Source organism: Falco cherrug, chromosome 9, assembly GCF_023634085.1.
Source record: "Falco cherrug isolate bFalChe1 chromosome 9, bFalChe1.pri, whole genome shotgun sequence".
In the NCBI taxonomy this organism is placed as follows: domain Eukaryota; kingdom Metazoa; phylum Chordata; class Aves; order Falconiformes; family Falconidae; genus Falco; species Falco cherrug.
In genome coordinates, this window is record NC_073705.1 from 8,816,765 (window position 1) to 8,844,448 (window position 27,684).

At 49.7% G+C, this 27,684-nt stretch overlaps 1 protein-coding gene across 1 annotated transcript in view; it reads right to left on the bottom strand.

The window, feature by feature from the left end:
- VAV2 (vav guanine nucleotide exchange factor 2) overlaps positions 1-27,684 on the bottom strand; it is a 149,255-nt gene that overhangs the window by 10,843 nt on the left and 110,728 nt on the right. Inside the window, 13 exon segments of the mRNA XM_055720424.1 lie at positions 675-763; positions 869-970; positions 1,573-1,682; positions 2,822-2,954; positions 3,213-3,298; positions 5,036-5,122; positions 7,829-7,897; positions 8,495-8,590; positions 9,919-10,018; positions 13,588-13,688; positions 14,315-14,383; positions 15,864-15,962; positions 18,319-18,421. Coding sequence (XP_055576399.1) covers positions 675-763; positions 869-970; positions 1,573-1,682; positions 2,822-2,954; positions 3,213-3,298; positions 5,036-5,122; positions 7,829-7,897; positions 8,495-8,590; positions 9,919-10,018; positions 13,588-13,688; positions 14,315-14,383; positions 15,864-15,962; positions 18,319-18,421 — 1,244 coding nt within the window.

Genomic DNA, 27,684 nt, shown 5'->3' on the forward strand with positions numbered 1-27,684 from the left:
CAACAAACCCCACTTTCTGTTTCTCTTGATGCTGTGGGTATCAATAACCCAGCACCAGTGTTCAACTTGATGGAGGAAGCACAAAGCTGGGGTCACTCAGGTCATCGCTCTGCACTGGGTGGGAAGACCCGGGGAGGGACTTGAGCCAGACAAGGACATTTTCTCACTTGCACAAAGTTCTGTGCTTTTGTTCCTTCCTCCCTCCACTCCCCACCCAAAACCTCCCCGAAGCCACCCTGTGACAGTCCCTGCAATGACCAGCTCCAGGTCAGCTCAATTTAGACCAAGAACATCAGTTTCTGCTGTACTATGGGGTGTCTGGGACCCCGAGACGAGGTCTCTCCTCATCAGAAATGCAATCCCACTTGCCCTAACCATCATCTTCTGATAAAGAACTCATCATCGCTCTTAAACACCCTCCCAGCACACGGGCTGGGCACACCCCACATGGTACCACGGAGCTGCTGCCATCCCGACACACGTGGGATCCAACTCTTGGCTTCAGTAGGCGGTTGGTGGATTGGTTGGTTGGGTTTTTAAACCACCAGCCAACATGAATTACAGCCGTTGAGGTGGCTGGGAGCGTATTTAGATTTTGTTATGCATTAACAAACGTCAGTGCTTTACAGAGCCACCTCCTCGGTGCAAGCTGCTCGTGATGTGACAGAACTCACCGATCTTGCAGGGAGGAATGATCTCCAAGCACTCCTTATGAGCACCCGCTCCACATTTGGGGCAAAGATAGCCTTGGTAGAAGGTTCCTCTGCACAAAGAAAGAGGTCAGAGAGTCCTAATTCAGCCTCAACTTTTGAGATTTTCTATCCGTATTTTAATGCAGATGCAGAAAAGCTGGAAGGATGCTGCTCACCTGAGGAACATCCTGCAGGCTTTGCAGTTGGTAGTCTTTTCAAATGTGTACATCTGAAAGTTATGGTGATTTGCATTGGCTTTCTCTGGCTTTATGTTGGACCTAAGGAAAAGGACCAGGGGGTTTATCAACCTGTCCCTACGAGCCACGTGACCTGTCACAGCAGCTGCTGTTTGCATTTCAGTCAACGCTGTTTGCATTTCAGTCAACGCTGTTTGCATTTCAAGTTTGGAAACCACATGGACAGATATGAAATCAAGTGTGAAAGGAGACTCAGGGCTTGACTGGGCGGAGAGAGGATTTTGCCCATCAACCTTCGCCTGGGAGAATGTTCATGGATTTGGCCCTTGCCCGAGTCAATCAACAGCCCAGACCAGCCAGCACAGGGCCAATCCTGCTCAGCTCAGGACCGGCTCCCTGCAGAAGCAGCCCTCCCCCTGCAGCGCCTTCCTCCAGCCCCAGCGCAGTGCTCCATGCACGGCCAGACACCATGGCAAGGTGGCATCAGAGGTGCACCACCCACGCTTTGGGGCAGATGCTCAGGGTAGGGGATCTCATGCTGGACCCAAGCTCCTTTGGCACAGGGACCCACCCACAGGACTTCCCCACCACGGGCTTTGCTATCAGAGCTGCTCTCCAGTGACCGGCTGGCCCAAGGCACTGCTCCCCCGCACTTGGCACGGCATGCCAGGGCTCATGCTCACATGGCCATTTCAAACTGCTCCATCCACTTCCTCTTCATTTCCTCCGTCTTGCAGAAGAACTGGAAGCCCTGCTTCCCCTGAAGGTGAATTAGGTAGAAGCCGTATGACCACTGCAAGAGAAAACGAGAGCGCTGGTCAGACTGCTGCGCTCCCAGCACCTGAGCAGCAAAACACACCGCATGTCTATTCAGGCATCTTAATAACTGCTCCCAGCGCCTGCCCTGTCCCCTCTGAAGGGCTGCTGAACCTTTGCAAAGGTAACAGCAGGGAAGGAGGAAGAAGAGCTCCGTGTTTCTCTAACACACTGCAACTAACGATGCTTGAATCAGCCTGGCACTATATGGCCAAATAGGATTTTATGGTGGCAGATGAGAGAACCCAGATTTTTCTGCTCCAGTGGATCCTCCCCAGCCATTATACTTCTCCCTGACAGCAACTGACAGCCCAGGAGGAACATCTGACCTGCCCACTGCACATATGTTCTGCCTGTCTCATTGCAACATTGCACAGAAAAACACGACAGAAAATTGTGTGCTTTGCTTACCATTTTTCCATGAGACTAGAAAGCATAGGAGAGGCAAAGTGGAAATATATTTCATTAAAACACAAAGCTAGCAGCATTTCTTCAGCATCCAAGTGGCAAAATCAGCTATTCTTACCCCAGCATCACTTATCCCATCCATACAATACCTCTCCTCATTGCATGTAAAGGGATTAAGCTAACGAGTCTCTGCTAAACCCATAGCTGGGAGGTTTTTCCTTCATGGCTGCAGGCTAAGCCTCAAACCACCAGCAACATTATGTTTCTTCAGTGGCAACCGTGCTCCGAGCACCAATTTGGCAGGCTGGTTGGCAATGCTCACACTGCCCTTCCAGGCTCCTCCACCCCATGACTCGTGGGAGTGAGAGCATCCGCACGGACCCTCCCTCCCTGCCCTCCTCTCCGCCCCGCCTGACCCGCCGGTCCCTCACAAGCAAGCAGGGAGCAGCTTCCCCTCTCCTACCCCCAGTCATCCCAGCCTCTTCAGGGATGTTTTGCAAGGATAGAATTCAAGGATCAAGCCCAGCCTCCCGTTAATAAACATTTCCCAATGCTCTGTAAGGCTGCCCTGAAAGCTGAGCATTTATTTTCCAGCTTTTTTGCAAGCTCTGTTTCTATTTTAAAAGGTTAATGGGAACGTACTACCCAAGGAGTGGCTGAAACAGGTCCAAAACGCTCTCCGGCAGAGCTAATCCCTGGTTCACCTACCTTCTTAATGTCCTTGTTATTCATAGGGTCATCAGTCATCTTGTGGAAGAGCAGCTCAATAATTTCTTTCAGCTCATAATTGTATCCTTTCCTTTTGCAGACGATCACCACTTTATCAAATAAAAATAAATACCTGCCCAAAGCAAGCAAATAAACAAGGAACCCAGTTAAACATCTCAGGAAAGTCCTGGCTCCAGGGGAGGTGTTGGGAAAACTCTGTGCCGAGCATGCCAGCCAGCGCAGCTCGCTGCTCTAACCGAGCTGCAATTCCACTCTGATGGTGGTTCCTGTCGGTCCAACTCTAGGTGATAACTAAATAAATAAGCACAAGGGGAATCGCCAAATGAAGGCACGTTTAGTCTAGGAAAACTGGGCACCAGTGCTCGCTCACCTGTCCTGCTTCGTGTGGTTGACTATGGAGCGGACCTTCAGCTCGCCATCGATCTTCGGCCTCCCAAACTCCTCCAGCTTCACTTGCTGCGGAAAGCAAAGCAGGGCTGGGATGCGCGGGCGGGGATGGGACGGTGCTTTGGAGAGGTGGGAACCCCCGCCAGCCCTGCCTCCGGCTGCTGCAGCTCCTGGGAACAGCATCGCTCTCGCCAAGGGGAGCCTGGGCACCAGCACGGGAACAGGACCACGGGAGACCCGTGGAGCTCCAGCACCAGCACCCCAGGGCCAAGGCTCAGCAGTCAAAGCATTTTTGCAAGGTTTGGGATCCAAAAAGCAAAACTCCCGCAAAATAAGCTATGTTCCAAGGGTTTCTACAAAACCGGAACCAGAGCTCTTCCAGTTTTGATTCCCATCCTGAAGCAAGCCTGGAGATTTTGGGGAGGCTAGAACCCACCCCAAGGCTTTGCTCAGTTTGACATTCAGCTCTAAAGCCCTCGCAAACGTTGCTCGGGGCAGCTCGGCCGCCAAGCCACAGGCATCAGTCCCCTCACACAGTTCTTGCAGGAAAAAAAGTTAATATTCTGAAGCATCGCCACCAGTCAGGAAAATAAATATTTCACACAGCTGGGTGTACAGCCCGTAATTATTTCCTTGCCGTACCATGTGAGCTCTGCATACATCACACCGATCGCTCCACAATGTCCTGCAGGGTGCAATGAAAGGAAACCCCCAGCAGAACATCTGTGGGGTTGGTCTGCAGACAGCAGTGACCTCTTTGCTAACACTTCATCTCCCGCACGTCAGACCTGCTCTCTGGCTGCAGCAAGGAGGAGAAGTGGCTGCTTCATGCCCCCGTGACGTCCTCATTTTTAGGGAACGTGATGCCTGATTGTTTGCACCGATCAGGATTATCACGACTGCTTCAATCTAAACCTGTGAGCCGCAATGGCCCGTATCCCACTGGAGAATTTTTGCAGGTTTCTCTTGAAAATTAAGGACTTTGTCTCCATCTGTTAAATAACCATCAATTAAAAGTTCATTGTTTTCAAATGAAGACAAGGCTTCAAGCCCCCAAACCCAGGGGTGCTGGGAAGCCCTTGGGGTGGACAGCCCCCACCTCCGCCTCCATCAGCCCTTCTGAAGCATCTCAGGTGTCAGCCCCCAGATTGCATTTCCCCAGCGTAAAGCGTGACGGCAGAGCAGCTGCACCCAGGCCTCCCCTCCCACCCCCGGAAAATGTGGGAAAAAGCTCCTTAGCCTGAAGCTCTGCCACTGAATATTAAATTAATGGGCTTGTTCGAGGCTGAAGTGAGTGGTGGGTTGCACAGGTCAGCTGATGCACAGTAATGGGACCGAGTGCTTGATACCTCTGGAGTCTGCAGGATGAGATTCTCCTTAAAGTACATGGTTGAGATGCTGGGGATTAGGTGCATGTGCCCTTCTCCCCTGAAAGAAGCCTTGGTGCACTTTCAGTTAACCTCTGCCCTCTTAACAGTGAAAGAAATCCTACTTTAAATAGCAGACACAGCTGACTTGGGGAATTCTTGGGTCCCCCTACACTAACAACATGAGAAAAAGTTGGAGAAACATTTTCCGTGTAACACCACCAAGAAAAGTCACCCTCCATCACAGCTCAATCAGTTCTGTAACGTAGCAATTACCTCTGGACCATCAGCAACAACCCTGTCAGCGACGAGGGAGTGTCTGAACACATGGGAATCTTTCTTGGGTAGCACATCAGCTTCAGCAGTAATTGCACAGAAAAAGCAGATATGTTAATAATAATCGAATTAAACTTGGGAGCAAGAGGATTTTCCAACTTACCAGATTTTCTATAGAGCTCTGAAATTCGCTTATTTTCTTTAAAGTCTCTTTGTCCCTCTTTACTTCATTTATGTACATGGCCAAATCCTTAAAAGAAAAGTAAATATTTATTTTTATTTTCCAGATTAAATTAGTACCTTACCCGAGCAGAAAGCCCATGACCCCAGCTCCCCAACGCCGCACTCCTCCGCCCTCAGAGCCATGCCAGCAGCAGCCCGGGCACAGTGAGCACAGGCTTTTTGGGCTTGCACTGCTGAATTTTTATATATAAATTGCCCTGCAATTTTTATAATTTCCCAGAAGAGGGCAATGCATGAATCCAGTGCAGCACAGCAAACCCGACCCATGAAAGCCGGCGTGAGCAGCCACGCATCCCCTGCCTTTGCACCTCTGCCTTGGCAGCATCCTTCCCTCTCAGCCTTCATCACCATAATTCCCTTCATCCCCCCGGATACAAAAGCTGTGAGACAGTCTCTGGTGTCAAAACATCCATGTCTGGAAGTGACTGCTTTGGGCACCCGGCTGCACGCTGGCTGTGAACAGCACTTGACCTGGCTCTGTTCCACTTGCTTCCAGCTTGCTTCCCTGGGTGCTCCGGATTGCACCTGAGCCAGTGAGAGCGCTGGGATGCTCACCCTGTCCTTCCCAGGGACACTCCAAGATAGCACCCCCATCTCCAACACCTCTGGGCCTCCAACATCTCCCACCACACAAGGGCTATGTTATGAAACAAGGAGACAGCTGATGGAGCTTGTTCTGTCCTGAAAAATTCCAAATTTTAACCCATCAAAGAGAAAGAACCCTATCCCTTCCACCAAAATACTTCTTGCACTCTTCAGAGAGTATTTTCCATGCCCATTTGCTTCTTATCTGCTCCCTGCCTCCTTGTCTCAACAATAGCTCTTGTCAACTTGGATTAAATCTGAACATGGGGTTTTTTAAGACTTCCCCTCCGGGTCAGACCTTCCTCAGCTTCCCAACATCAGAAGGGTTAATCACAAATGATGATCACAAATCTACGTGACAATACTTATAACATCACAAAACAGCCCAGGGATGGTTATGAAGAGTGACAAAACCAAAAGCCTTATGAAGCAGCATCCTCCCTCACGCCTGAGCCTTGAGCTCAGCTCTCTCCTGCTGAACAGGCCACCCCTCCACAAAGGGGAAACAAAATCCCAGGACCAAGCGTGACCTGAAACAGCACAGCAAGGTGCAAACTGGGCTGCGGGATGCAACTGGGAACCTGCCCCAACCAGCACCTGGGGGGCTCAGTTCTGCACATGCAGGTGGATGGTTGGTACCTGGGCCAAATACCCTCACACACAAGTTTTTGGGGCAAATCCTGCCCCTGCCTTATGCAAATGGGGCAAATTTTTGCAAATTTTGAGAAACCCTCTGCAAAATAAAGGGAGGTGAATCCTTTGGGGAAACATCGCTCTCTTTACCCCTCCTGCACAGCGCTCGCCCCGGACAGCAGCAACGCCTGCTGCCTACCCGCACAGCAGACAGAAAGGCTGGATTTGCGATGAAAAACATTACTTGTAAGTTCAACCTTGGTTTACAGATCAATTAAAACCAAACCGCATGGCTTCCTATGTCCCTGCTGAGCCGGGCGTGCTCTGACCTGCACCCGCGCTCTCCCGGTGATGGGGCGATGAAACAGAGAAACCTCACTGATGGCTATTGGCAGCTCCCTGCAAAAATTGCTGAGCCTGCAGTGCAGCCGGAACATATATACCGTTATTTATTAGCAGCATCATCAGTGGGTGCCACGTTAGGAGGCCATAATCAGGGTTTAACAAGTGTCACCGGGTTCAGCGTTTGTTTGAGGCCACAGCGATGTGTTGTGCAGCGGTGGGCTGGGAACGCAACGTCCTTCAAACAACCTTAACTTTAAAGCAACCTACATATGGGCTTTAGATTGCCGGGCTTGCAGGGATAATAGCTGAAAAGGTCACCCAAGTTATGTAAGCGCTAGGAAATGCAGTGCTGTTACAAAAGCTGGGCTCGGAGGTAGAAAACAAAGTGACCTGAGAACGTGGGAGCAAGCCCAGGGATGAATCCTGCAATGCTCTCTGGAGGGAAAACCTGGAGCTAATGATTGGTCTCAAGTCAGATGCTGCTGACGATGGTCTCACAGTGTGAGAGTGCAGGGAGGGGGATGTATCCAAGTCAGAAAACATTTGGATAAATTTACTTTTTGTTGCTGATGGTTTTCCTGAGATCTTGGGGGCTTCAGCTGAAAGCTCACGAAAACTTTAAACAAAGGAAAATTTTGACACCAGCAGTTTTCATTTGTGCAGAGAACATTTTCGCCTTAATAAAAAAAATACTTGGATAAAAGGATTCCCAAGTAGCACCTGGATAACAGCGTACGGGCAATGCTCTGCACAAACACAGGCACAGGCTCCCGTTCCTGCAATACTTCCCAACTTGCTGATACATCTGGAGTTCCTCCAGATCCCTCCTAGCAAAAACAAGAGCCGAGTCTGGCACAGCCTCCCTACGCACAACAGTAATTAGTGAAAAGTCGTAACTTGTCAACAAATACCAGCTTCCCCAGCTGCTTAAGGAGGAAGATAACAGCGCTGACTACCGATCTGCTGCGAAGCAGTCACATCAAATGGCAATCGATATACACACATGTCCAAAAGGAGGAGATGGTGCCTTCCCTCAGGCTGTTATAAAGTTTTTCCATCTAAGTTTTTGTTTTCCAGAAGCAGAGGGGTCCCACGTTCCGTTGCACCCCAAGCCCAGCACAGCCCCACCATCGCTCTCATGCTCCTGTACCTGCATCGCCTCCAGAGCCTCCTTCAGCTGTTGCTTCTCTGGCCGATCTGAGGAATGGCTGAGCAGCTCCTGAAAAAAAAAATAAAAATAAAAGTAAGGAGCTTGGGGGTGCTACGAAAGCTGCCCACATGCTGCCTGCACCAAGCAGGTTATGACCTGCGGGCAATGGCTGCCTGCTGCCAGGGTGGTGGCAGGGATGCCGGGGTGGTGGCAGGGATGCCAAGGTGGTGGCAGGGACGCCGGGGTGGTGGCAGGGACGCCGGGGTGGTGGCAGGGACGCCGGGGTGGTGGCAGGGATGTTGGGGCAGGCGACTGTGGCTGCAGCCGTAGGACAGGGAACATGCCAAGCGGCTGGTGCTCGAGAGATCTGTTACATGAAGTTGACGGGAGGAATTTCACACATAATCAGATTATATGCAAGCTTATTTTATATTCATTAACTGCCTCTTGTGGCTAACAAGTGCAGAATTACCCTAGGTCACCGTACTTTAAGAGATGGCACAAATATTATGTCGTGTTAAGTAGCTCTAGTAATTATTTCGTTTGAAGGAGGAACCCCCTCCCCTCACCCTGCATTTGGCAATGATTCACTCTGCACTGTAAAAGCCAAACGATGCTACAGTGAGGATGGCAGCTGGAGAGATGTGCCAACACTGAAACACTTACTTTTAACAGGAGGTGATATTTCAAAACTCTTTGCATTGGAACCACCAGCAGATCTTGCAATTTGAATTTCCCATCCTGAACCTTCAGCGTGCATTCCTATTAAAGAAATCAATAAATCAGCAGTGAAGCCACTGGGGGGAAACAAGGGCTTCCCCCCCAGAAAAACCCTCCAGTGTCCTGTGGCTCTTCAGTTTTGCCCCTGCACACTCAGTTCTGATGACCTCGTGGTCCCTGCCTGCACCCAGCCGGTGTCAGCGCTCCCACCACAGAGGTTATCATGGAATAAGACACAGGGGCTGGACCCTAATATACAGACATTCTCATGCAACTGAGCTCCTCTGGCTTAATGAGATACTGCTCATTAGGGGAGCACATGAATGCTCTCAGACCTCGGGAAATGTCAAATGAAACACATTAGCTTAACTCACCTCCTCGATGGCTCGAACTAACGCATTTTATTTGCGAGGGGCTGGGAGCAAGCACGCAGACTGATGCTGCGGCTTCGCTGATAAGCATTAAATCATTAAGATGAGCTAATGTGATCAAGGAAGTTTTGCAACAGTTACCTTTGCCCAGACCCATTTAGAGACGTGCCTCTGCTGTGCTGGCTGAGACCCCCTGCGTGCCCCCCCAAAGATGAGCTAACTGCCACAAGAGAGGGAGAAAAAGGAAAAGCACGGGAGCAACTGGATGCTACAGCCACTGGCTTTACGCAAGATCTGGAGAACGTGTTTTAAAGATTAAATGCAGTTTTATCCCTGAATTGGGTTGCTACTTTTGCACAGAAAATCAAAGAGTGTTTGCAGAAAATGAGGTAACGTGTACAGACAGCCCAGCAAATTCAGATTAGCATCAAGAGCAAAGCGGGAATTAAAGCAGGGTAAAAACAGCAGCTCAAACAATGCATCCCTTCTGGGGCTCCTTTGATTTACTTAATATCTGCATCAGCCCCTATTTACACTAAGCCTTTACACTGGGGAATGAGGACAGAGGACTAATCCGGGCACTCGCCTGGGGACTTGGGTTCACCTCTGGCTGCCCTGATGCTGCGTGTCACCTTGGAAAGCCACGCAGCTCCTGCCTTGGGGATGCTCGGTGCCTGTGGGTCTCCCTGCACGCCTCAAAGAGGAATTTGTCCACAGCCAGTCCCACGCAAATAAAGTCACCTGGCTTGTTTTAACTTGGACAAACTCAGGGGAGGAAAGACAGGGAGCATGTACGGCAGGGAGATGAAGGGGCAAGCAGGTCTTCAGGACAAGATACCCCCCAGCTTTTCTCCCTCTCTGGGCAGCACAGACTCACGCCCACATCATTCCCTTCTCTTGCTAAATCAGACATTCCCAACACGCCATTCTCAGCTCCTTCCAAAACCCATGACAAGGGAGGTGGGCAGCACTTGGCTTTGGTGTTCCCTGCCCACTCACCTCCACCTTCTGCCTGACGTCCTCCCTGTTGGCCAGGAGGTGGTTGAGCGTGTTCTGGGCATACTCCATGTGGCTGCAGTACTTGCCGTAAATCAGCAGCCTGGAGAGGGGGGAAATCACAGATTTAATCGGAAACACTTGCTGGCAGTTATAACCTGTTATAAAAGATATATATATGCTTATATACAGTGAAAGGACAAGGAAAACAGCTATTCCCCTATATAACTGCTTAGAAAAAGCATTAACACTCTTTTACTGCGCGGCTTTTTAACATTTAAATCTTTTGAAGTTTCCAGAGCTGGAGCCCATGGGGGTGGATTTGGCTCATGATGAGCAGAAAGGGCCAAGTGGCCAGAAGAGCCTGTTTTCCGAGGTGATGGCTCATCTCTCCCCTCCCCAGCGGGATGCATTTAACCACCGCTTCCCAAGGGCTGTGCTGTCGGAGCATCGCTGTAACGAAGGGAAACCCAGGTCCACACTGACAGACTTTCCTAGAGCAGGTCACAAAGTGGCTCTACAAGAGGTACCTGCATCCCCGGTACAACGGCCCAAATAGGAAAAGAAACAAATCATAGGAAAAGCAAAAAGCTGGGGCCCCAGCCCTGCCCAAGCTGCCAGTCACCTCTGGCGCTCGCCTCTCCCGGGGAACGGCTCCAGCCCCAGCGAGGGTCTGCGGATTAATGAAACCGTGAGGAGGGGGCAGGCGCTGAACCCCTGCAATCCAACCCTACCTCGGCTGCAAGTCAGCTTGTTCTCGCAACTACACCACCACCATAAATCCTTGATGCCTCGACAGGCGCCATGCTGCCCCGACGGCCACCCGCCGGTTTTCTGGCTGCGCCGTATTAGCACTGGGGCTGGGGAATGCAGCAGAGCAGGGACGTGCTTCAAGACCAAATGACAACAAAAATCCGCTTCCTGAGAGCATTTCTGAAGGCAGCCCGCTCAAGCATCACGTATTCATCTCCCAAAAAGCCTTCATTTCCTGAGTCACCTCACAGCCCAAAATAAAACTGCCACCACCGTGGCTGATGTGTGCCCCTCTCTCCAAGGGTTTCTAGACATTTCACCAAGTAAGAAAGAAGGCAAGAAAATCTTGATTCTTCAGACATGCCCAGAATGGATATGGGTGATGATAATTTGCACCTCATCAGAAAATGAGAGGCTTCAAATCCCCTTAAAATCCAAGGACACATTTTAGAAAGCTCCTTGCAGGATGGGCCACGGGGACCTGGAGATCAAAAGACTGTGTAATTTGGGAAAAGAAGACTGTCACAGCCTTTGGAAACACAGTGAAGTTCTGTATAGACACCATGGGCTATAAATTTAAACACCGGACACAGTCAGAGCAGTTTTGCTCTGGATTCCCCCTTTTTCCTCCACTTTCCTCATTAATCCTTCATGACAGGTCTGGGCTGTCCTCCCCCTTCCTTGCCGTTTGCTGTATTGCTGCTGATAAGACACGTATTCCATCACAGGCTGCAACTCATCCATTATTTCGGGACCTCATCTCTTGATGGAGACGATCTGGGAGCACCTGACCCGGTGTTGCTCTGTAAACGTGGGACTCTCGGACCCCGACGGGGAAGTGAATAGAGAGATTTATGGGAGCTGCAGTCCCCGGCGAAGCAGCAGCCAATACAGATTATTCTTCTGCCTTTTCCCCTTGACAACTTCTGAACGTGCACAATAATATCTACCTTGCCAGCACTTGGAGAGTTTCAAAGAGGCTTCAGGAGCATAAATTCAAACCTCTGGCTTTCAGAGAAAGAGATTTACAAACTATTTCCTTCTGAAAAAAAAAACACCAACCAACCAAAACCAAACCTGCAAAGCGGAGGAGCAATACATCATTTTGCCGGGATGTCTCTGAGGATGTGTAAAGAAGTGAGAGCTATTTGTCACAGATACAGTTGATGGAGGAAGGTCTTATACACAGGGACCAAGCAGGTGCTCTGGAGGTCCACATTCCCTTCTTGGTGGGTCTCCCCAGGTGAGCTCACTTTCTCCTTCTGCACCCCCATTTCCTTGCTGTAAAATGTGGTATCATTGTTTTTCCTGATGTAGGAAAGGACCATATTTAGATCAGGTTGCTCCAAACTCTTCATCCTCAAGAGCCCAGTTTTGAGGTCTTCTGGTCAGAACTCCTTGTGAGCAGCAGCTTCCCATGGCACTGAGGTCCCTGGGACCCCCAGGGGCTGAATGCAGCTTCAGATTTGCCACCGCCACCTCACAGCCATCCGTCTGGCTCCTTCCCTCACCTCTCAGGAAAGCTTTTAGGTCCTTCCAAAAGTTGCTTGCAAACTCCCTTGGGAACTGAGTCAGTTTGCTCACCCGCCTGCATGAAACCCATCAGCTACAAGCACTCTGCTGAGCTCCCACCAGTACATTAACAGAAGCAAACATTTATTTAAGGGCTGTCAGCCCAAAACCAAGCCTCATGCTCCCACCAGCGCATTAACAGAAGCAAACATCGCAAACATTTATTTAAAAGCTGTCAGCCCAAAAGCAAGCCTCGTGCTCCCGCACAGCCACGTGGATCTCCTGGGGGAGCAGTGTCACCTCCGAGATGCCTCCCGTGTCCCTTCCCTGCCCCCTGCGTGCACAGCTCTGCCCCGGGGATGGCACCAGCACACACAGAGCGGAGCCAGGAAATAGGAGATCCAAATCACCTAAGTGAGTTTTATGAGTATTTTTAAATTATTTGCATTCTTCTTTGGAAACTTTTTTTTCTTATTATTTAATCTAGACAACATTCCCTTTCTAAAAAGAGGTGCTGTGAATGATGGAATATCTGACCTTACGGTGTATTATTAATGCAGATGGTATTTCTGGAGTTATTGACTTCTGAATGGCATTTCTGTGTCTAGACACTGGTTTAATCACAGTGAAATAACACTCTGGCACGATTCCACAATGAATCAGGCCTTTGATTAGTATTAAGGATACTAAAGGCTTTTATTAACCTTATCTGTGTGTTCTGGGGTACTCCTGCCTGCAGCTGCCAAAACACAGAATCTATTATGCTTGCAAAAGCAACTTTTACATTTATTCACCATGCAATAGGTGCGGGACAAGAGCAGTGCCAAGTACACAATGTTTTTAGAGTGAGCAACCGCTTTGATCTAACCCAAGTAAAGTCTCCCCTGCAAAGGAGTCATCCTACTACATCACAAGCCCTCAGAGCCCTGCTGCTGCTTGGAGCAGACTACACTAAACCCTTGAAGGCGACTGAGGTTTTATCCCACTCCAGCTCACCATAACTGTAGCATTCCCATCTTTACTCCCTCCGTTACACCCCTGTAAATGCACCATACACTCAGCCTGCAGAACAGCCAGTCTGACGTGGGATGCTGCGACCAAGCAAAATTCAGGTGCAGACACGGACTTGCAGGAACAAGCACCCCCGGGCTGGTTTAGCCCGGTTGGGCAGAGAAGAGACGGCCCGAGCTCTGCCCCTGGGCGACTCGACATGGCTGGGGTTGGATTTGGCTGCTTAAGTGTCGGCACTGAGCGATGTTTCGGCTGCCTGAGAGCATTTAGCTGCGGAGGATGCAACACTGGTCTGCTGCGACAGGCATTTCTGTTCACAGCTCACAGCTGGGACCCTGCAAATATTAACCCGTATCTGTTCAAACCGGAGCTGCCCGACGACTGGGTTTCCTTTACCTCTCTTTGAATTCCAGAAACACTTTTGCCAGGCTGCTTCCTCCAGACATCATAGACACGTCGATGGCTCTCAGGAAATTGAAGTGCACTTTAATTAGGTCCTAAAAGGAAGAAATAATCAATACTTTAAACACATCCAAAGCAAGTGGGCAAACAGAGCCTAAAGAAATGTACATTTGCTACTTAATCAGGCAGTCATTTTCTCCTCTTTTTTTTTTTCTCCCTCTTTTTAGTTGTTTTTAAAATAAGTCATTCCTGCAGCCCTAAACGGCCAAGAGTGCAAAAGTGTAATTCTGCCAAGAGGTTATACAGTGATAAATGCCTCGGGACTTCCATGTGTATTAAAATCCCTTTTGCAGGTCTGGAGGGAGCAGAGGAGATGGGCAGGCTCCAACCCAGACCCCGTGCAAGCCAGCACAGAGGTCAATCCCTCCATCCTGGTGTGCCCAAACCATCTCTAAGCACAGCTAAAATACACAGCCCCAGCCCTGGAACATCCTCTGTATAAAACTGGTTTCTTACCTAGAGTTCATATAATCCCCAACTCTACAATTGAGTGTTAAAGAGTATCTCCTAAATGCATTCAAGCTCCGCGGCACGTGAAGGGCCGAACATCTACAGGTGAATGCACAAATCTAACATGAAATCGGAAAGCCTTCTTCGCAGGAAGAGGGCTGAGCTGCTGTGAAAAGAACAAAGATTTAAGCCACAACGTCTATGTCGTTACCTCCAAATTGATAAAAATAGCTTCCATGTCTTGGGGAGTCAGTACCAGCCTCAGTGGGTTCATGTAGTTCTGCAAGAGATAAATGGAAAAGGGACTGAAATATGGGAGAGGAGCGAATGAGGATGGCTGTTTGCAAGGGAGGCATTCTTCCCTGCTTCACCAGCTGCACATTCCCGGGCAGGGAGAAGCCAGGTTTTAAGGAATTAAAGCCCTGGCAAAGGCAAATGAACAACAAGGCACTCATCAAGACGGGGCTGTGCCAGGGGCACGAGCAGAAGCCAGGAATCCCTGTGGGTGCATCTCCCCCCGAGCTCCCCTTGGTCCTCACGGTGTGGGAAGGGACAAGACCCCCGCCCCACGTGTGGGCACAGCCCCCTCTCCTGCTCCATCCGGCAGGCGGATTTAAATGCACGCAGCTTCTTCACCTCGCCGCCGTCCTTGGCTGCAGTTGGGAAGCGCTCGGAAGCGCCTTTTCAGCTCTTCAATTATCTCACTTAGGATTTCGCCCTTGAAAAAGCACCGATGATGTGATTACATTGGAAATGCCTTTCTGAACAAATACATATTAATAGAAACATCTGCATCACTTGTAACTACAACTAACCCTGACACGATGCAGTGAAGACAAGACCCTCTACCATTAACACACCGGCAGAACCACTTTTTTAATGGATAGCAAAGCCATAATTTAACTCTTCCTCTAGACTGACAAGGGTTAGTTAGATAAAGGACTATGTAACTATTGGATACATATATCCAATGTATGTATATTGGGTATATCTGGGTATTTTCTTGGAAAATGAGAAATGTTATTCCATCATGCCTGGTTTCACTCACAGCTTTTTTGCGGGAACTTTCGGTAGACAGAAGCAAATAATTGCAAAAGGGGAGGAAACAAAAGCGTTAGGATGATTAGGGATGGCAGCTTGGTTTTCACTATTGTTCTTCATCCCTGATGTTTTCCTCAGAGCTCCAGGCTCCAGCCGTATCCACGACTCTGCCACCTTGCTGAGGTGTTTTTATTTTTATTTAAAAGAAAGGCACACCAATAATTTATCCAAACCAATTAAACCCCATGAATTTCAGCAGCAAAATGTTATTTTTAATCCAATTAGTTTCAATGACAAGTCAGCGTAGCTTCAGCACTTTTGAAAAACACACAGAATAAAGAAATTATTCCCTGGCAATTGAAGCCATAAGATAACTGCAAACACAGTTCTTACTGGCCAGACCAGCCTGGCTGAGTGAAGAGTGGGAGTCTCTTACCCTGGGGTAGGGAAGACACAGCAGGATGGTTTTCAGCCTATTTCCAATAGGCAGTAATCAGAAAAAACACGCTGTTTGGCTCCTACAGTCACAGGCTGCACATTTGTGCTTGTCAGTATGGGTTTTCTGGATCCCCCTTCTCTCCAATTTTACATGTGAATGCATCGATCCTGCCTCATCACATCTGTCAGCTCTCGCAGCGAGAACTAATACAGCAAGATTAATGCAAGATCAAGTGACGATGTGGAAGGCGACAGTATAGAGAAGATGGCTTGGTTCTTACCTTTTCTATATCTTCAAGTGTTTTGTAGTATTTGGCCTCAGTTTCTTGGATTTCTAACAAACAGCAATTTCTTTTGTCATCTTCTGTCATTCCCATTTTCTAGAAAAAGGAAAAATAATGTGTGGCCAGATACTCTTAAGAGTGGTCCAGCAACCTGCTCATGCAGAGCAGAGCTCCAGGCAAACTCAGAACAAGCGCAAGTTCGAAAAGTCAGGAGAGTACTGTTACTGGATTATGTTAAAGGAAACCGTTTTTATCCCATAAAATGAGGAAGGAACCTTTGCTGTACTATTGAATGTGTTTCAACATGGCAAGTACTACACTTTTTGCATTTATTATAGCTGCATCACCTAATGACTATCAGCTAAAGAAGAATAAATAAAGAGTTAAATGCTGGTTTTCCCCGATTTTTTTTTTTCTTCAGATGAAACTCACAACAGAGCCTAAGTGGGTCATAAATAATAGGTTAGACTTACGCAAATCCCTTGCTAGGGCTGCCAATTCTCATGATTTTAGGTCAAATCTGATAATACACACTTTTCTCAAAGCCCCAACTCCTAGCGCCACTTTTATTGCTCTTACATCTGTAAAGCGGAGCTGAAAACATGTGTCGGGAGGTGCTGCGCTTGTCAGTGCAGCCTCTGAAGTCGGGAGGTGATTCAGCAACGGGGTTTTAATGATCATGCACAGGAATGGACCCCCTCTGTACATCCCCTTGCAACTCACAGCTCAGACCTACCAGCTGGATGGAAACCAATATTTTAATCGATGCATCTTACCTGCATATATCTAATCTGAAGCGTGCAGAAACACAAGAAACCAATTAGCATGACACACTTGCTATTGCAACAAACCTTAAAAAAAAATCCAACATTTAGATGGATATGTGGATGCTTATATTAAAAATAAACTCTTTTGCTCAGGGAAGGGGGGAAAAGGGAGTCAGAGACATCAACTCCATCACTGCTCAGTGGTGTCCAAGAAAACCTAAAACATTGTGGAGGGAACAGTGTAAACGTGCCAGTTCCGCTGGCCCTAATCCTGCACTACCCAGCTGCTGGACACCAAAACAGTGGGAGTTTCCCCCTGGTTTTGCCATTTATGCAAGAAATTCCTACCAAAACCTTCCCAAGGGGCAGTTCTTGGGCCAAATAGCTTCTGCAATTGATGGCAACATGGTAAAAACACTGGTGGCTGACTTCGGCATTGCTACTGTCAACAGCCTCAAGGACTTTGGCCGGATCAGTGGGAATATTTTGTGCCTGACTCCTTGATCCAGACCAGTTTTCGGTGTGCAGGGAGCTCCTCAGGCTGCAGACCAGGCGTGAAGGGATGAGATGCCTCACCCACCATCACCATGGTCTTCATGCCACTTGCAGCAAAGCCCGGCAGAGGTGAGATACGGGAGCGCAGGCACCAGTGCTGCACAGCTCGGCTCGCCTGCTGCGCTCCACGGGGTGCTGGCACAGCTGCACACCCCCCATTTAATTCATCAGTGCACTTGTCCATCGATCCTGCTTTGTTACAGGGAGGTATCTACAGTTTGCAGCTCGAGACAGTAATTAGAGGCTGAGCAAAGCCTGGGGGTGGCAGATATTGGAGGGCGGGAGAAAACTGGGAAGGTCACACTGCAGTGGAAAGGTCCCTTCCAGCTCTGCATCAGCAGAAGCCAGGGCAGCCCACCTCCTCGGTGCTGGGGACACAGGTAGCGAGGGTGGCTGTGAGCACCTTTGGGGAGATGCAAGGGTCACCAGCACCTTCCTGGCTCATCCACGGAGCACGATATTTACACCAGAGCCCTTGGAGTTCATGCAAGTCCCTTCACGGGACTGTGCATGCCACACACTCAGGTTTCCCCATCGTCAAAAGGCTTTTAGAGGTGACTAATGGGGTTGGCTGCTTGTCCTTAAAGCCACATAGGTCCCTGCTGCTCCAGAAAGCTCCACTGTAAATATCTACCTGCTCCAAGACACCCAGGCGGGAGCAGTGGCACAAACAAGTGCTGGATCCTCCACGCACAGATCTGTCAGCGCTCATCCCGATCTAAAAATACCCGTGGCAGAGACTGCACATCTGGCTGATGGAGCAGGCAGAGCTGCCATGCTCCCCCTCCCCAGAAAGGGCTGAAGTGACACACACTGCCTTGGCTCAGCAGCTAATTGCTATTTTTAGCTTATCTTTTAGGGCTTATTAGCTCTCCCTTTCCCTTCCTCCTCCTGAACTCCTTCAGATGACAGGATGGGCTGGGAAACTCCTCAGAGAACCCCTCTGGGCCAGTGCCATCCCAGCTCGGCTTATTTTTACCACTCATGAGGCAGTCTGGTTTCAAGGAGCGATGCAAAGCGATTCGCTTCCCTGCAGCATCACCTATCACTGGTGAATACTTATTTAATTGAATCCTCTCCCTTCCCCTCCCCATCAGGGTGTAGCTTTAAAAATGCATATAAATTGTTACCATGGGCTGCTGAACTTCCACTCTGATGATATCTTCATAGATATCATCGCCTTCGTCTTCACAGGGGACGCAGTCATAAATATCCTCGCCCAGATCATGTTCGCTGGAACGAGAAGGAGAGTGATGTAGCGTTTAGAAGAGGATACATTCACCGTCACTTGATCAAACCAACAACTGCTCTCGCACCAAGGAGGGAGGATAACCACAACAAGAAAATCCTCCTGGCCCACAGCACTGACACGTTCAGTCCATGGTCTCTGTTTTCCCTGGCTCGGTACCCACTGCACATCTCTTTCCGCTTGCTGGAGGCTGGGAAAGGCGTGATGCTGCTCGCCACGAGCGGGGATGGCAGCCAAGCAGCCGCTCCGAGCGCCGTGCCAAGCACGCCCGTGGTGCCCAGTCCAGCGCGGGCTGCCAGCTCGGCCCCTGCGGAGCTTTTGCTCAGTGCTAATCGGCCCGGCTGAGACGGACCCACCGGCAAAGCACCCAGTGGGACCACCTGAGCTGCTGCACATGCCCAGGTTCTGTTCTACCTGCCTCCGACGATGCCCACAGCCTCCTGTGCATCCCCTGCCTCTCCGCTTTAGGGCAAGGAACATCTCCTGTGTCAGTGGCTTTAACGACATTATACTTAGAGAATAAATTGTCACTGGCTGGAATTTGGTTTGTGTAAGGCACTGCACTCACTCTTTGTCTGTTTTTGCTTTTCTGTCACAAAAAGGCTTTCTTCATGCCAAAGAAACCATCCCCCTTCCCCCCAGGAGAAGCAGGTACAGCACTAAGCAGGTACCAAACGACCATCTGATGGCTCCATGCAGCACGAAGAAGCATCCCAGCCCTGCCTCGCTGAGGGGGAAGCGTGACGGGGTGGAGCCGACCCCTGGGCTGTGCCAGGACTCGCCACAGTGGCCAATCCAGCCCAGGCAGCCACCTCCAGCCACAGGCATCACATTCAGTTTTAAAAGCTCTGGATCCATCCTCCGGGTGATGCGCCGGCTCCCACAAAGCACAATCCCTGCCCTGATGGGCAACTGGGTGATGTTTAATCTAACATTTCCCAGAGGAGGTGGAGACAGACTCTCCTGATCACCATAAGGCAATCTCACCAGATGCTCACCAGCCCCAGTGCTGAGCAGAGCCCAATAACAATATTTACATCAGAGATAAATTAAGCAGGGAAAAACCTAACATTTTCGGAACTGGTCACATCACTTATGAGATGCCCCTGCAAGCACAGGCTTTAAAGGCATCACCGTTGTATTTAAAGGTGAGTATTTAATTGTCATCTGAGCCTTTAAAACCTCCCCCCCAGGGGCTCCTAAGTCTTAGAACACTTTTGAAAATTCAACCCTTCATAAATACCAATTAACAATAATAATTTTAGCACTTAGATCTACAGGTGCTGATTGCTAAAGGCTCCCACTGAAGTCAACCCCATGGGATCAGGACAGTGTGAAACGCTGGAATATCAAGCAGCGTTGGCATATTTTATGAGCTGTCTCTTTCAACATCGATATTAATTACATACAAATATATTTAGGTGTAAAACCGTGCTCAAACTGTAACACTCGACATCTCTGTGGTATATAGCATGGAACAGCAGAACACATCTGCTTGTAAAACTGGGCTTTATTTCTTTTCTAAATACAGCCCTTTCTATTTTTAAAACCAGATTTATTTAATAAAAGTTTGGGGATTTTAAATAAATACACTGGCATGATGTATCTGTCCCATTCTTCCAGAGTGATGCATTGCAGCTGCTGTAATAATGCCCACTAATAGCTGGTGATCCATCTTCCCCTTCCCAACCGTCGCCGCCACCGTTATTATCTGTACCAATATTTATATTCTCAGCTCCGCTCCTTATCCAAAGCGAGTAACTCCCAGTTCCTGATTAATCTTCCCTTCCCGCCTGCACCTCTCGGATTGCTGGCTGTCTCTCCATACATCATTTCCCTGGCTCGAGGGTCGTTAGGAAACGTATGGTTGGGTTAATGTCACGAGCATGAGCCTGGCTGGGTGTGACGTGATCACGGCGAGTGCTGCGGTGACGTTGCTGCTGGAGCTGAGCCCTCTTTGTGTGACGGCTGCTCATCACCAGCCGCGACAGCACTCAGCAACTCTTCTGGGCTACGTGCAGGAGCAGAAGGCAGCATCTTGAGGTGTTCCTGGGAAGCCCCGCATCCTCAGCATCACCTGGACCTCCTCTCCTGCACACAAGCACACCCAGGCACCATGTCCAAGCCTCAGACCCCAGCACTGCCTGCCCCCAGGCTGTGGCTGCTGGGTCCCCAGCCTGCACAAGCCCTCCTTTTCTCCCCTCCCCCAGGCAGCCACAAGCTCTGGACCACAGCTGGGCACACACCAGGACATCACTATGAGAAACCCAGGTGGCAGCGTGGGATGCTGAAGGGGTTTTACTAAATCACAGGCTGCCTGGACCGAGCCTGGAGAAGGATGGGTGCCCCATGGACCTGGCCCAGCCTGACCCTACCTGGAGCTCCTCTGGGCCACCAGGAAAGGGGCAGGAATGCCCTCTGGGGGGCAACACAGCAGATGTGCCCACAGAGCTCCCAGACGCCATATGACAGGAACACTGCACCCATCACGTGGGGCCACATCCTGCAGCACCTCGCCATTCTCATTGCTCTAATAAACAGGCTGAGCCCCTGCTGCTCGTCAACACTGCTAGAAGCCCATCCGATCTCTGATTTCTGGCCTCGGGCAAAAAACAGAATCATAGAATCATTTAGGTTGGAAAAGACCTTTGAGATCATCATCTCCAACCATTAATGCAGGACTGCCAAGCCCACCACTAAGCCATGTCACACAGGAACAGCTCCCTTGTCCTGGGGCCATCTAGAAAGACACCTCCATTCCAGAGCTTCGGTGAGAGGCACTGGAGATGCTCAAACCCAACAGCCGTGGCGGTATTAAAACAACGATACCTTTGTCTAACAGACCCTTATTTATTCAAACACATTCCTAGGACATCTCTGAGAAACACTAGAGGCTGCCAGTTTTATGGAGAGCAGTAAAACGTGCGGATCAGCCTCTCCTGGAGCAGAGCACGAGCAGCCAAGCTTTGCCAGTGCGTGTACAGCTGTTGACTCCGCTGCTTTGCACATATTGATTTTCATCACTCTCCACAATTTGTCTGTCAGAGTTGAAAACACACACTCTCCCCATCATTAACAAAGAGAACAGGCACTGGGATTTTTTTTTTAGCCACTGGCAACCTAAGAACACGCTAAATTTTAAATGCCGTAATGGGAGGGGAAGCGGGGCAGGTATTTTCCATGTTTAGCACGGTCCCCTGCTGTGGGAGGCAATCAATTCAGCAGCCCAAGCATGTCATGCGTACACTGAACAACTTGAGCAAGGAAGGCCAGATCCTCACCTCATTCTTCACAGAGAAAGGCAATTTACTCCTTCAACAAAAGCAGCAGAGTCTGCAAGTTACCCATGGGTATCAGAGCCTATGATCTACTGCCTGGATTAGGAGATTCATTGACAGCTCTGGGTTCAGGAAAGGGGATTTTATCCACCCTTCAGAGTTAACACCAGCATGTGCAATTACTGTTATTAGGATGGATGTAACCAGCTAGGGGCTGGCAGCATCTTACCTAGCCAGGAAAGCTCATTCAAAGCAAAAAGAATAAAGTTTTTCATACCTAAGGCAATTTCAGGCAAAACCCAAAAACTGGGCTGAGCTCTTCCTCCCTGGCGGTGCCCATGCTGTACAAACGCCCTCCCAAGCAGGCAACAGCCATGCCAAGGGGCAACGGAGGGACCGATGCCAGGTGGCTGCCTCGGAGTAAGGGACAAAGAGGGATGTGGAAAGAGCAAGCTGGGGAAGGGCAGGGTCCCTCCGTGACCCCCGGGCACCTCCAGGTGCCATCTCCCCAGACAGCATGCCAAAGTTGAGTTAGTTTGAGGAAGAACCTCATTGCCCTGGGTGAAGGCACTGGTCCCACTGTTCCCACCACTGGGAACCAGGCCTCCAGAGCTCAGCACTGGGCCAAAACAGAGAGCACGGTCTGCATTTGGGCTTTGTGAGAAAATGAGCCTCTGGACTGGGCTGCCCACACCCAAGGGATGGGCACAGACGGTCCATGATGCCCCAATAAATAACCAGCAGCAGGTCTGCTATGCTAAAGGAATGCTGTACATCATGTGTGCAATGACACCTTGGATAAAGAGGGTAAGTGGGGAAGCTCTGAGGGTCTTGAGAGCTACTGAAGGACCTCTTCATCCCTAAAAGCTGCTCTGGGAAGCTCATGAGTTTGTACCAGACTCAAGAATTCAAGGATGAGCCCAAGCAAGGCCCTCAGGGCAAACCCACCACACCAAAAAAAACCCATCCAAACCACAGCACTGCTTTCGATCTGCTGATGAAAGAGCCAGAACTACCAGGAAGAGCAACAGAAAGAGGAGGAGGAGAGAAGTAGCTATAAAAGAAGACAACCAAAAGACAAACCCAAATGTCCAACCCTGTGGCTCAGGTTAAGAGCCAGAAGCCCTCAGAGCCTGCACTTGGGTCTGGGCTGGAAATGCATTTGCAGGGTCTCCCAGACAGCTGCCCAGCAGCTTCAAGGCTCCAGTTTGTCCCAGTAATCCTCCACTTTCTTATTCTTACTCTGCACTTTGAGCTATAAATAGACGGTTCATCCAACCAACCCCCTCATTCACCGTCTCCGTCAGCTGAGGACAAGCAGAGCCCTATATTTGCAGCACATCTGGCAGGCTTAGGTTTCAGGGTGAAGGAGTGCAAGATGTGCAGTCATTGGACTCGAGATCTTGCAGGGTTTTAAATAGCCAGATTGTACTTGGACGGAGACATGCGTCTGGAAATAGAAAAAGAAGCATTTTGCCATCTCTCCTACTCAGGTCTTAGGTTCCCCATTCAAAGTGGAACGTTCTAATCCCAAGAATGAGCTTCACACAGCTATAGCAACTAACACGATCCTAGAAATGGCACAAGCAGGACATATAAAAGTCTTTACTGGTAACAAAGAAAAGACACGTTTACAAGTGCTATGGCTTGAGTGCCTTGTACCATGGAGCCATTTATTTCACTGGCTGGAGTGCGTGGGTTTTCCAACACAGCAAAAATAATGAGAAAAGTGGCAGCTAACTTATCATCTCACCTTGGCTCTTCTATTCATTACCTTTTTTAACGCACTTGAGAAATTCTGCTGATCACATCACTATTTTGGAAGATACGAGGAGGCAATGTTGGTGACAGCAGTGAAAGAAGTAGGAGAAACTTCAACAAGCAGCTCTTGGAAACAGGTTGTTGGCAAAGTCCGTGCCCAAAGGAGTTGCATCGCTTGAGAAATTGAGGCCAGAAAGAAGATCTTCTGCAACTACCCTTCCCTACGATGAAAGGTTTGGGAATACACCACTATCCCCAACACTTTCCTTGAGGATAAATCCCCAGCGAGCTGTGGCTCAAAACAAGATCAGGGGACACCGACCTGTGGGGCAAAGCCCCCCCCAGGGGCACACACCAGCTCCAGTGCAGGGTTTGGTGGGGCACTGCTTTGCTTAAAGCACTTTCTCTGTCCATTTTGCAACACTACAACCTCTCCCCTCAAAGCAATTCGCTTTTAAAGGAGGGAAAAAAGGTAAAAGTTATGCAAATTAGATGTTTTATGTCAAACCATTCGCGGCACTTCTGCCTGACTGAATTCTTCAAATAGCTACCAAACCACCCAAAAGCCACTCTACATGTAATCTACCCGAGCCTGCCGGGCTTCATGCCAGTGCAGAGGGACAGAGCCGTGAAGTGGAGAAGGTTCATAATAAAGAAGGTTCTGGTGCTGCAAAGAGGACCAGGATTAACTGCTCTCATAAATTTAATGAGACAAAATAACCGGAGAGCACTTAAGTGGCAGCAAAGAAAATTCAGGTTAGACGTTAAGTATGACTTCTGAAGTACCAGAATGATCTGGGGCAGCTGAAACAGCCATCAAGAGAGATGGAAAAGCAGTTGTCAGGGAAGATGCTCAGCAGTAAGGCAGATAACTACCCACTGCCTTCAGTGCCCAGCAGCCGTAGCCATGTGGGAAACAGCAGCTCACATCCCTGCAAACCTGCGGGAACATCCTCAGGACAAAAGTCGCTTTGATTTTTGGGGGGCAGGCTCCAGCAAACGCACCCACGTGTTGCCATTGCAAAGCTCCACTCCTTTCCTGGGCAAACACCCCCAGCACCGGCTGCTGCTCTAGGGTCTGGCATTAGGGCCCGCCGAAATAAATCAGGCGGCAGAAGACAAGCATCCCTTTACTGCCGCTCCCAGTATCGATCAGGCACCACTCGCAAACTGGCCGGCCCTCGCCATCTGCCCGGGCTCTCTGCAGGCTGCCATCTGGCCAACGGCAAAGCAAACCAAGGGGCTGCCGGGCTGAGGACAGGGAATCTATGAACTTCCTAGTTCCCCTGATACCCTTTTAGTTTCCCCTCCCCCTTCCATAGCCAATTGTTCTTTTGTTGGTTTTTTTTTCAGGGTTTTTTTTTTTTTTGGTTTGTGGGGGGGGTTGGGTTTTTTTTTTTTGTTTTTGTTTTTGTTTTTTAATCAAAATAGCTGTTTCCAGGCAATTATCTGCCTTGATCTGCTGCATGGCTGACCCAGGCTGGGGAGCTGCATGCTCGGCATAGTCTCTGCGATACCCCAAAGGTGAAAGCACAATGGGTTCATCAAGGCATGAACGGCTTTTATACACACCAGCACCCCGCGGCCACCTCGTGCTTGCACGCAGACAGCTTGTTTCTGCAGTGCATGTAAACGGCCCTTGTGGCACTGCTATCGATCCACCCAGCCCTGGCGCTGGCTTCTGTCCCCAGCTGTCACCGCTCCTCCACGCTGGGAGCGACCTCGCTGCTCACTGGGATGAAGGTCCTTGGTCTTTAGAGCATCGTGGGAACAACAGGGACAAAACTGGTTCCTTTTCCTTCCCAAATCGGCACCTCTGTCACAAACATGTTTAGATTTTAAATGCTTTGCAGAACAGGAATTTGCCCAAAATCTCAAATGGGGGACACCAAACCGCTCCGAGTACTTAAGGCTGAAAGGCAGCACGTTGATACTCTCAAAACAAGCCCCACTTCTACCAGCCCCCGAAATGTCTTGTCAGAACCAGCTCAATATTTATCCTGAGCTTTATATCCCGGTATCCCCACAGCACAATGCCCAGGCAGGCAGAGCTCCCCTGGGGAGACTCTTCTCTCCCGGGGGGTGGCTCAGTGGTGCTGAGCCCCCTGGGATTCTCCCTCCTCACCTGCACCCCAGCCCCACATGCCCAGCGGGAACAGCAGGCAGGACCCTTGCAGCAGCATGTTTCACAGTGGTTTTACGAACAGGACTGTGCATGCCTCCAAAATGATCCAACTAATCACTCCGATAGGTGTGATGGAGCAAGTTAACGTGGAAAAAACATGCAGAGGTGGCGGGGTGTCCCTTGCAGAAGGCAAGATTGCGGCGCCTGGTTGGGTGTGCAGTGGTGGTTCCTTCCACGCCTTGGGTCACTTCACTGCTTGCTATGAAAACCACTTCCTTGCCTCCAACAAAGCATTTCAGATGCACTCGGATCTTCCCAAGGCTGCTGGATCATCAGCAATATTCAATGCAAAGATGCTGGATGGACTGAATCATTCCCAGCTCATGAATGACGCCCTTGTTTGGCTGTTTGGAGATCGGCAGCAGCTAAGAAAGAGCTTTCTCATGCGGTCCTGCGGTCTGCCAGCGCCCAGCATCGGTGCCCAGCACGCACCATTGTGACCAGCAAAATCCCAATGAAAGTTTCCTTGTCAAGCACGGAGAGACGCTCCTTGTCACAGGGAGAAAGGGGGACTATTGCTGATGTGTCTCCAGGCAGCGGGAGCGGCAACACTCATGCTAAGGGGCTCTCCAGGGCTTCGGGGTTTTTCCAGTTACGGGTGAATTACGTCTCCATTTCGTAGGTTGTGTTTCCATGCACAACCTGGCTGCAGCAGGAGCGCACATCTGGATGAAGGGATTAGTGCAATATCCCCACACTGGTTTACATCCACCTTTCCCCAGTGGTCCTAACTACAGGTGCAAAGAAGAGGATTTTGCAAAGAATGGGAAAAAGGGGAAAGTTAGAAGTTGGAGACGATCTGGGACAGAACAGGGCAACCAATAAGAAATAAACCTCTAAGTCATCTGAGCACAGGACTTGGGCATCTCACAGAGGCAGCAACTTGCAGCCATGAGCAAAGGTCCAAGGAACAGTTTGGGAAGCTTCCACCCAGACAGCCTGCGGGAGCTGCACTGCTGGCAGCAGAGCAGTTGAAGTTGGGAACCCATCTTCAACACCGAGTAACCTACTCCGAGTTACCGAGTAACTCCCCCATTTCTAGGAGAGCGCTTGTGTATAAGTCCACAGACAAACCTTTCTCCAATAAAAAGCACACCTATGTGTGAGCATCAGGAATTTTAAAACCTAACATTACAGGGATTTTGAAAACTTTAGGAGAGGGGGGATAAAATGTTATTCTTGAAAGGACCCCTTTATAAGTCAGAATTTTATTAAACTGTAGCTGCTGGGAGCAAACCGCAAGCGGGGGATTCTAGAGTACTCCATTCCCTCGACTAGTAATTTATGATTTACTTTTGTAATAACTGAAGCCATAAGGAATTCATTGGATTAAGGAGTCTTATTATTTATGTTGTGGAACAATAATATTTAACTGTATAAAGCCACATATCCACCCATACAGACTTTTCCCCCATACGAACCAGGCTGCACTTCGTAAGTAAAACCCTGGCTGACGGGAACGCTGCCATCGAATTCCAATAGCGCCAGTGTTTCACCATATACATTGTAGTTCAAGGTTGCTTTTAAAAGCCTGTTATGTCATCACCATGGGCAGCAAAACACAGACAGCAGAGACACAGATTATATATAGACACAGAAACCCCAGCAGCATCACCCTGCAACCCACCGCACCACCAGGATGGGTCACCTGTGAGGTGCTGCCCACTGTGGTCCAAATAGACTCACAGGGGGGGCAGACCCGTGTGCCAGCACCCATGCAGCCCCCAAAACGCCATGGGGGGGGTCCAGCACTGAGTTAGCCATCGTACCCCTGTCCCAGGGAGTGGCTCAGCTCCACTCAGCTCAGAGGACAAATTACGTCCCGGGGTTTTACAATTAACGATGGGATTTAGCAGGCGGAGGGGCTCCCTGTGGACTTGGCCCCCCTCAACCCCCGCAGCACCACTCATAAACTCAACCCGATTAAAAGTGATGTATCCCAGGGCACTATGTGGGAAAAGACAGGCTATTGTAAGAGCACAAAAATCTCCTGGCAAGACGATCAAAGCAGCCGACCCAGCTC